The following is a 9,448-nucleotide window of genomic DNA, read 5'->3' on the forward strand; positions in this document are numbered from 1 at the left end:
ACGTTCCCTGGCAGATGTTGTTGTCTCAGAAGGCGGATCTCTTCCTCTTGACTCTAAAGTCTAGCTTGCATGTAAGCAATCATCTGCTGCCAGTTCTCAGGGGCTGGCGGAGGGTTCTGACCCTGGTTATCATCTTTAGGCTCGATCTCAGCACCGACTAGTCAAACTAATTTCCTTGGAGCCATAACTCTCCATGTATATCTATAATTATCGAGTCGACTGATAAGGCAATGATAACAAGTTTTTTAAATCACCCCACGGTCTAATGCAAAAAATCAAGCAACAATATGCAATCACAATGCTAACAGTCATTTCAACAATTATCCACATATAGTAGCAATGCTAATAAGCATGCCTTATCATATGCACATATCAGTCAAGGGTCAAGCCCTATCAGTATATCTCATGCTTCCTAATAAACTAGCAGATAAGGCCTTCATATTTCATTTGAACAGTCAAATATATAATCACATATATAGTTACCATACCCTGAGTCGAGCTTGTCTGTAGCGGTGAGTGTACATGCCCAATTAGTCTTCAGGAACTCTTAAACCTAGGCCGCTCTGCTACCAAGTTGTAACGCTCTGGATAGCGAAGACCATTACACTATGTATTTTAAATAGTGCTGGACCTACTAATCAAGTCATTTGGATACAAACGTGCTACTAAGGTTAATCAATGGATTATGGTTAAAAGATTTTGATCGTAGGGATAGTTGTTTGCAATAAAAAGTTTGAGTCTGTACACGGGATCCCATAAGTAAGTGTTTACAAGGCACATACAACTTCAAAATAATTACAAGGTAAGCTAACCTAAGCAGCGACACTACAAGAAAAAATGCTTTTAATAACACCAAAAATGTGTTATCAAAACATACGATAACACTTTCTGATGTGTTAAGACCGACTATGTTATCGTAGGTCAGGGTACTTTACATAACACTTTATCAGTGTTATACAGATGTGTTATTGTACTGTCAACGATAACACAATTTCTGTGTTATTTTAATATATAGATAAGTGTTTAATTATGTTATTTATAGTCGATTATATAACACTTTTTTTGTGTTATATACTACACTTTAGTATAACACATTTTTTGTGTTATGCTATACTTTAGCATAACACATTTTTTGTGTTATGCTATACTTTAGCATAACACATTTTTTGTGTTATACTATACTTTAGTATAACACGTGTTATATTAGCTTAGAGAAACATAATCTTTTTTTACTTACACAAAACTAGGAAAACAAATATAATAGTTGAAGCCAAATAAGGTAACATAAATAGATTTTTATTAATTACTCAAATGTAATTACAATATTTAATCTACTAGTCTAGGCTTAAGAAATCATATTACAACATAATTTATGCCCAATTCAGATTCCTTTATCACTAAATACAAAACAAGAAATGTATACAAAAATCAGTGAAATACATTCTTCCATTCTAAAGGCCTCAACTACAAATGTTTTCAAGAATTGCTCCAAAGAAATCATATCAATATACCTGCATATTGTAAAAAAAAAGTCCTTTTATTATTAAGACCATAAGACTTAAGCTAGTTTCCACCTGTAAGCATATAAAGTTTAAATAAGCAACTCAACTCAACTCAACTCAAGCAAACATCTCTTTTACCATACATAGAATAAGCATAACATATCAGTGGAAATAAAAGTTTATATATACCTGAGGAAGAAAAGCTTTTCTAATGCCAAAAATTTGTATAAACATCCAGACGACCTCCAATACCTACTGGGATAGCTTGTCTATATCTACATCCCCCAGTGGTTGTAACACCCTGACATACATAAACTAAACACAAATTAGAGTGACTTTTAACTGAGATTGTATGATATACATGTTATGGCAATGAACTAAGCTTTTTTATGAGGAGTTCTGGAAGTGAAGATATCCGAACTGGTCCATTCAAGCTAATGCAGTAATTATCCCAGTCAAAGTTGCTAAAATAGTCCAAGAATTTATATAAAACCTGAGTTATAAAGGGGGAAAGAAGAAAGTCAATTTTAATTCACAATTATACAAGGCGTGCTGGACCAATAGTATCAAGCACTCACTGCTAAAGGACCATTCAAGGAAGAGTTGAAGAGATGGAAGATATATAGGACCAATGTCTCCAAAACATATGTAGAAATCAAACCATGATGAGCACCAAGAATACGGCTTTCATAATAGCACCAAGCCTTAATTAGTATAATACTCCATTTGAAAAGATGATCTTTGCTAATGAGGCAATCGACCTGTCACAACAAGCATAGAAATTGCAGTGAGCATATAGGAGAGTTTATGCTCCAGAAATACCAAAGTTTTGAAACAGAAAATAAGAAGAATAAAGCAAAGACCAAAGGCAAAGAGTATCATGAAAGATCATAACACAAATGAAACGTCAATAAAGCACCATATATTTCTATTCCTACATAGTCGAATTATACCTGCTCAAGAAAGCATAGTGTACAAAGCCCTCCCAATCGATTGAACGAAATATCAACCACAATGTTCTGTACAAGACATTTTACAAGTTTAACCTGCCAAACAAAAGCCACAGTTCTTACAGAAAACATGATAGTGTAAGTGACTCATAGGAAAATCAATATCAATCAAGAGGGGAAAAAAATAAAAATAAAATAGAAAATTCAACATACAGGAAGAGCAGGTTATAAAACATTACTAAAGAAAAGCAACATGAGTACGAAAGCTTTCAGGTAATGTATCATAATAACTCCAAACCATCAATACTACACTAGTACAGAACTTGCAGTTTCAGGTGACTACTTATCAAATACGATGGTATCATACAGTCAACGTAATTAAGTTTAGCACCAAATCTTAATTAATTTTTTCATTATTTGAGATATTCCACTGGATAAGTATAAAACAAAAAGATTATTTCTACAGTAAGGACTGTCAGTATCCAATGAGACATTACCCAGAAACCACAATAGAATCAGTGATGCAGAAGAGAGAGGCCTCAACTACTTTTGAAAAGAATACATTTATCTTCCAAACATCATGTGGAAGAAAAAAAAATGAATGAGCACATCAAAGGAACCAATGAAAAAAAAAGGGAATCATTGACTATGAAATGTCTGCAAACATTTCATAAATTTTGTTAGGCATCAGATATTGAATAGAGCTATATAGGATTAGTGTGTTGACTTGTAAATTTACTCAAGTTCTATTGGTTGGCTAGTAAGTGTTATTGTTAGTCTATAAATAGTATAAGAGAATACTTGGAAGGGATATATAGAAGAATTTGGTTACTATTTAAAGTTTAGAATTTCTACTCTGGGAGTTTTTGCTAGGTTTTCTCAAATTAACCTAGACTTTGTGCAAGATTTGGTTCTTTTCAGTACAATTCGTTTATTCTTAGAATAAAGCTTACAGAATCTTTCAAATCAGCAACCTAGACGGTGTATTAATTAAAATATATTAAATGAGAAACAATGGGTCAGTTGTTCAAATAAAAAAATTAATGATCAGGAAAGAAAATGCATTAACTCGAACACGCTAAAACAGCAAACGTATACGTATGGTGTTGACTTTAAAATGACTAACTAAAATTCACCCCAAACTTCATGCAAGAAAGAGCCATATATAAGTTTATACCCAAAAGTAGAAAAAAAATGCAATATGGATCCAAGGCTTTTTTACTTGCCTGAGAAACAAAAACAGGGCAGTACTCATATATTTCAAAGAGCCAATTTTTAACAGGTCCTCTTCAAAGACCTGCAGTGAAATAAAGAAACTCAAGAAATCCTAAATCCAACATGAAATGTGTACAAGAAGGGAAGATCTATCTTCCTAAAGCCTGTGAAACTCAATATAGATGAATAAAAAGAACTATTACAATGGTTAGTCCGAGCCAAGATAAAAACTGCATATTCTTTGAAAAGTAATGTAAAAGTGACAATTAGTAGTTGTATGCTTGTGCCTTTTTATTATTTTCAATGACCGTGGAGAAGTTTTTTCCATCATGCTCCACTTTTGGATTTGGTATAGCAGGTTTGACATGAACCTGCATATGGAGTATAGCAATCGTCCAATAAGTTATGGTTTGTAAACTACTTTAAGCAACAAAACAAAAACATCACATGTAGCTTTTACAGAGTTGTTCCCACCTCAATGTTCAGACTAAGGTTTGAATGGCGAGAATGGATAGCTAAGAAGCTATAGTTTCCTGCAATTTTAGATAAAGGAATAGCAGGAACAATGCAGCGCCCATGCTTGAAAGTATACCGGACAGACTCTCCCAAATTAAGCCAATCAGCCTTTATTGTTAGCATATGTGACAGACCAATTTTCTCTTCATCGTGGATAGTATCATCCACAATACCCTCACAGTTGACAGTTTCAAAAATGATATTTGCTAGTTTGGAACCAGCAGTAAGAATCTCGGGTACCTAGTCACAATATTTTTAGATAAGAAAAGGTGGGAAAAAGAAAATTAGCAACATATGAAGCAGAGAATCACTGACCTTCGATGCGATTCTCAGTTCTCTTTTCTCAATCTGAAATTCTTGTTTAAAAAAGACTTTATTGCCTGATGATACAGAGAGCGATACTGCACAGGGTGATAAAGTATAAAAGATTGCAAGTCAATAATATATATTTATTTTGAGTACATAATTAATTGATCACATAAGGAATACTCAAGCTTTTGCTTAACAGATTCAAAATCTGAGATTATACTTCCATATCAAGACAATAAAATAAATATACACACTGAGAGTTGTACAAGTAGTATTGTAATTTTTTACACACAAAGACACAAAAAGTTTGTGGTAAGAAATTATTGAACTGAAGCATACAACATTCAATTCAACACATGTTTGTATTACAAAATTAGCACAAGGCCTTGTATTATTCTAAGTGATACTAGTACAAAAACAAGAATGAAACTATATTACCAATTTCTTTAGCATGTCTCATAACTAGATTCCTACAAGTTCAACAAATCAGAGATAAATCTCTCTAGTAAATACACTTACCATTCTCTCCATAACCAGCTGTTACTTTCAAGAGGCCACTAAGGTCAACACGTCCATGATGGTCCACCTATATTTAACATATTCTTATCACAATGAAATGCATCTATGTCCATTTCAAGAATTAAAATATCCCAAGTAATTACAAATTTCTTCCAAGAAAATCTAGTAAGCTATTGTAATTTTATGCATCATATTAAATAATCATGCAATAAAATGTATCTAAGATATGCATCAAACATATGGAGAGAGGAAAATATAGGACACATTGTTAACATGTGAAACCATCTGCTGCAGTCACCAGGTTTCAATCCAATAATAAAAATCTATACTGTAAAAGTTTTTGAATTGGTATGCAAGAGTGAAAATGATTGATACACCTCTAATTCGAGCTCTTTAACAATGCAACCTGGCAGAAGTTGGTCGGCCAAAATTGTTTGTTGGGCTTTAACATGGTTCAAACAACCTGGAGTTACTGATATCACAAAACAAGAAATTATAAATGAATGGAATACTAAAAATAATATCACTAAATAGCACAACAGGAGATTTTGAATTTTATGTTCTTGGTTCTGCACAAATTTATACACACCATGGCAAGGAATGGAAATAGAGAATTTCCCATCTGAGTTAGATATGACTAGAGTGGCTTTGTAACCAGGTCTGATCTTGTCCAAGTCATTGCTTTCAATCAGTAAGCCCTAAAACATACAAATTTTAACAAATAAAGTAGATACAAGCATTATGCAAATTCATAATAATTTGAAGAGTGCAACATCTTCAAATGTCCGTACCTCAATTTTTAGGAAAATATTTGAAGTGGAAAGGTTACTCTTAAATTTTTCAACATGAAAAATTGAGTCCTCATCTGCTTCGAGCTTGACAACAACTTCAGGATTAGATGGAAAAGGAGCTCTATTGTCATAGATGTCATAACATGCAATTGAGAGAGGACTCAAAGTTGAACCAACACTGCACAACAAGGTTGTTGAGCCAATAAAAAAAACTAATATCTTGCTCCTTATTCCTTGAGAGAAGAAGAGGTTTGAATAGGAAAAGTGAGAACATAAAGAAGATAAGAAAATCAAGGATACAACTAAATATGCTCATATGGAAGAAAAAAAATGTATTAAGAATTTTGAAGAAAAAAAATCCTACTTCTGGCATTAATGCATGACAGGAAAATTCAAATAAAATATAACCCAAAAATAAAAGTTGTTAATTTAAGAAATTACAGAATACAATCAATTTTGAGAAACGTTACCTCACACTAAAAGGTTGGCTCTGCTCATCATTTAAAAGTGCCCACTTCCCTATCTCAGAAGATGCCTTGACTTTAACTCTCTTGACAAATGGCTTACAACTTGAATCAGTCTGATAAATGAAATAATGATGCAACATAGTACATCATATGAAACAAATTCAGAATACATAATTCTAAACACAAAAGTAAAATTGGACTTCTTGAGCACTACTTACAAGAGAAAATGAAAATGTGTATACTCCCGCCTCTCGAAACAAACACGGGAACTTGCTCCCTATTGGAAAGACATATATACCATGGATTCCATGATCTGAAGAAGGTGAGACACGCTTCGTATAAACATGGTTAAGTTTTTGAGAATCTTTCATTTGGTCGATGTGCTTCAGTTCCAATATCATGCTACATTACATTTAAATATAAATCTCTGATCCAAAGCTCTTGAATCATGTTTAGATACATAATTAGAAGGCCAAACAACTGCTACAACGTCCTTGGGAGGAACATGTCCCGCAGTAGCAATGACAGGCAATTCCTGAAAACAGAGACATGACTTTGAAAGCTTCTAACTACTTGACCAAAAAGATAGCGAAAAGCCACCATTTTTGCCGTTTCCAACTACATTTATTTTTTGGTCTTTAGAAATGAAATCATTAAACTCTTTACAATTTAATTAAATTTCACATTGTTTCTTCAATAAATGAATATAAAAACTCTAACCTCTACCCCAACCTCTAATTCTTCACCTTCTTTTGGGCTTAGCAAGTCAATTGTAGATGGATATTTCTGAAGCCGCTTATCCATCTGGTTTTTCCATTCAGTACTTTCAACCAGTAAGCACTGCAATCAAAGGACAACATGTTGAGAAAATGAAAGAAAATCCATTCATCTTAGTACTATAAGAAGGAAAAAAAACACTAGAGAAGCATGTTAAAACCTTTTTGGAATCAATCACATTTATAGGTATAGACATGGAGCTTTTAATATTAAATCTCATCATCCCATCAACTTCAGAAAGAACGCACCCATCCTTATCTGATGTACCAAGTGGCCTTTTTGGTCCAATGTAATACAAAATATTTATTGTCAAAAATTATTTAAGTAGGTACTAAAATTACTAAACAAAGAACCTCAGCTACTCAAAATGTACAAAATTTACCTGCAAATAATCTGAGCTTCTCCTATTTGAAAAGGCACAAAAGAGAATGAGGGTCAAATCTTCGCCCAAACTCTTGCATGAACAATAACCAATTTAATTTGACATAACAAAAAAGTGTCTACAAGGACAATTACGTACCACCTGGATCTCCTTGGAAACCTCCAAGTACAAAATATTCTATAGTTGCATAGACATTATTTTTATAAACACCAGCACATGCTGCCTTCAAAAGTTTTATCTTTTGACCAGCTTTCCATGTTATTCCATTCCTTTTAAAAACTTGGTGAACCCTTGAAACTTTAATTTAACATGAAAAAAATGGAAGAAATCAGTTGGGAAATGAAAGAAAGAAAGAAAGAAAAAAAAAACACAAAATAGAATCAGAATGGAAGTCATAATTCCAAGGGAAAGAAGAGGAAGAGAATGATAATTGAAAGGAAACCAATTGTTTTTTTTCCACCTTTCAATTTTTTTTCCTATCAAGTTCAGAAAACCAAAAGCTTTCCCTTTTTCATTCATACTATCACATGACATGCCAATCGTCTTTCCTTTTGCAGGGCTCGGCATAAGAGCAAGTATAGGTTCATCTTCACCGTGATCAACTTCTTCATCATACTTCATGTGCATCTGAAGAATCCAATTTTGATAATCCCTTTCTAGTTGCGAAGAATTCAGTGACTTCCCATCTCTATAAACTCTGATTTCTATCCCTGCAAGCATAAAAGTGATAGAGTTGGATTGTTTTTCCCAAGATACATTTACGATGAGTTAAAGCCCGCACACTTACACTAACCCACCAAAAACCACCTAAGCTAGCTCAAGTGACTAAAACATTGAGATGGATACAAACTGAATAATAAATGATTCACAAAAGATCCAATAGGCAAAAGAAGACCTTTTTCATTCTCACAAAGATTATTGTCGAAATTCCTTAAAGCAGTGGTAAACGGACTGTGGGGTGCTAGATCAGTCTGCAGATACAGATATAATTGCCTAAGTAACTTTAACTTATAAAGTACACAACCCAAATTGAAAGAGTTATATGCTCTCTGCACACAAATGAAGCTATTGATATCTACTTTGCTTTTACAATGTGTAGGAAAGCTGTCGAATGCACATTGAACACAGCCGATATGGTTAAACATGTTACAAAAGTTGATGACCACATATGCTTTTCAACTTATTAAAGTTAATTAGTGTTTTCTTTTCATCAATAGTGCATCTGTACAAGGCATTGACAACCAGCTAAGAACACAGTTCAGAGGTACAGCAGGATAGAGAGAGAGAGAGAGAGAGAACCATTTGCTTAAATTTTGCTGCAGAAATGAAAGAATAGCATCATCAAAACTTACCTTGGATGAAGTTGGATTGATACCAGCATCAGTATCTGCAACATAACATTGTTTAATTTAACCAAGAATATGAGAACACTTACCATTCTCTCCATAACCAACTGTTACTTTCAAGACCGAGCCACCCACCCCCTCCGTGAGACCGAGCCACCCACCCCCTCTATGAGACCGAGCCACCCACCCCCTCCACGAGACCGAGCCACCCACGACGCTGAGCCCGTCGTTTTCACAAGACCCACGAACCCCTGTCATTTGCGCCGTTTGCCGATGATAGGGAAGGTCGGGCTCCATAAAGACAGGTGAGAGAGAAAGAGGGAAGGAGAAAGGTGTGGTGGGAGAAAGAGATCCGAGAGAGAGGAGATGTGCCTCTTCTCAGGATTTTTCTTCCGTGAAGGGGAGTGAGAGACCGAGAGAGATAGGTCTACGTGAAATGGGTCAAAGGGAAATGGGAAATGGGTCAAAGTGAAATTGGCGCTATTTTATTTTATTTGCCGCCTCAAAATTTGATAATATACCATAACTCTTTTTAAATAGTATTATAATGATGTGTTATGGTAATGGGTGTTTGGTGTAGTGCGAAAATTAAGTTGGTTGTAGTCCTTGTTGATCCCTCCGCCATGGCGGTCGAGCAGCTACAAATGTACACACCGCCCATAAGGCTCTCCAAC

The 9,448-nt window shown here is 34.4% G+C and overlaps 2 protein-coding genes across 10 annotated transcripts; both read right to left on the bottom strand.

Annotated features, from left to right (window-relative positions):
* Positions 1 to 1,280: 1,280 nt before the first annotated feature.
* Positions 1,281 to 6,705, bottom strand: LOC133777723 (structural maintenance of chromosomes flexible hinge domain-containing protein GMI1-like). Of its 6 annotated transcripts, none has more exons than XM_062217441.1 (14): positions 6,488 to 6,705; positions 6,273 to 6,382; positions 5,803 to 5,980; positions 5,601 to 5,709; positions 5,389 to 5,483; positions 5,012 to 5,078; positions 4,499 to 4,584; positions 4,142 to 4,423; positions 3,955 to 4,038; positions 3,679 to 3,749; positions 2,456 to 2,548; positions 2,164 to 2,263; positions 1,692 to 1,803; positions 1,281 to 1,511 (listed from the first exon to the last, which is right to left on the bottom strand). In XM_062217441.1, the coding sequence occupies exons 1-11, from the start codon at positions 6,668 to 6,670 to the stop codon at positions 2,536 to 2,538; spliced, it is 1,278 nt and encodes a 425-aa protein (XP_062073425.1). In that variant the 5' UTR covers positions 6,671 to 6,705; the 3' UTR covers positions 1,281 to 1,511; positions 1,692 to 1,803; positions 2,164 to 2,263; positions 2,456 to 2,535. The 6 variants fall into 6 exon arrangements, with proteins under 6 accessions (XP_062073425.1, XP_062073421.1, XP_062073424.1 ...); XM_062217437.1 differs by having other exon boundaries at positions 2,081 to 2,263; XM_062217440.1 differs by having other exon boundaries at positions 1,281 to 1,574; positions 2,081 to 2,263.
* On the bottom strand, positions 6,667 to 8,942 carry LOC133777725 (structural maintenance of chromosomes flexible hinge domain-containing protein GMI1-like). Of its 4 annotated transcripts, none has more exons than XM_062217444.1 (7): positions 8,864 to 8,942; positions 8,324 to 8,399; positions 7,889 to 8,138; positions 7,567 to 7,718; positions 7,429 to 7,450; positions 6,990 to 7,109; positions 6,667 to 6,804 (listed from the first exon to the last, which is right to left on the bottom strand). In XM_062217444.1, the coding sequence occupies exons 1-6, from the start codon at positions 8,873 to 8,875 to the stop codon at positions 7,028 to 7,030; spliced, it is 594 nt and encodes a 197-aa protein (XP_062073428.1). In that variant the 5' UTR covers positions 8,876 to 8,942; the 3' UTR covers positions 6,667 to 6,804; positions 6,990 to 7,027. The 4 variants fall into 4 exon arrangements, with proteins under 4 accessions (XP_062073428.1, XP_062073429.1, XP_062073430.1 ...); XM_062217445.1 differs by having other exon boundaries at positions 6,695 to 6,804; positions 7,002 to 7,109; XM_062217446.1 differs by having other exon boundaries at positions 6,698 to 6,804; positions 7,016 to 7,109.
* Positions 8,943 to 9,448: the final 506 nt, after the last annotated feature.

This window comes from Humulus lupulus, chromosome 5 (assembly GCF_963169125.1).
Source record: "Humulus lupulus chromosome 5, drHumLupu1.1, whole genome shotgun sequence".
NCBI lineage: Eukaryota > Viridiplantae > Streptophyta > Magnoliopsida > Rosales > Cannabaceae > Humulus > Humulus lupulus.

What these genes read in the sequence shown, in the direction of transcription:
- LOC133777725 (XM_062217443.1), bottom strand. An exon ending in TTTCCAAGGAGATCCAGGTG is followed by an intron (nt 7,451 to 7,566) that starts GTACGTAATTGT and finishes CTTTTCAAATAG; the next exon opens with GAGAAGCTCAGATTATTTGC. An exon ending in ATGTGATTGATTCCAAAAAG is followed by an intron (nt 7,110 to 7,206) that starts GTTTTAACATGC and finishes CTTTGATTGCAG; the next exon opens with TGCTTACTGGTTGAAAGTAC.
- LOC133777723 (XM_062217441.1), bottom strand. Translation starts at nt 6,670, where the DNA reads ATGATATTGGAACTGAAGCACATCGACCAAATGAAAGATTCTCAAAAA. An exon ending in ACACATTTTCATTTTCTCTT is followed by an intron (nt 6,383 to 6,487) that starts GTAAGTAGTGCT and finishes TTCATTTATCAG; the next exon opens with ACTGATTCAAGTTGTAAGCC. An exon ending in AGCCAACCTTTTAGTGTGAG is followed by an intron (nt 5,981 to 6,272) that starts GTAACGTTTCTC and finishes CTTGTTGTGCAG; the next exon opens with TGTTGGTTCAACTTTGAGTC.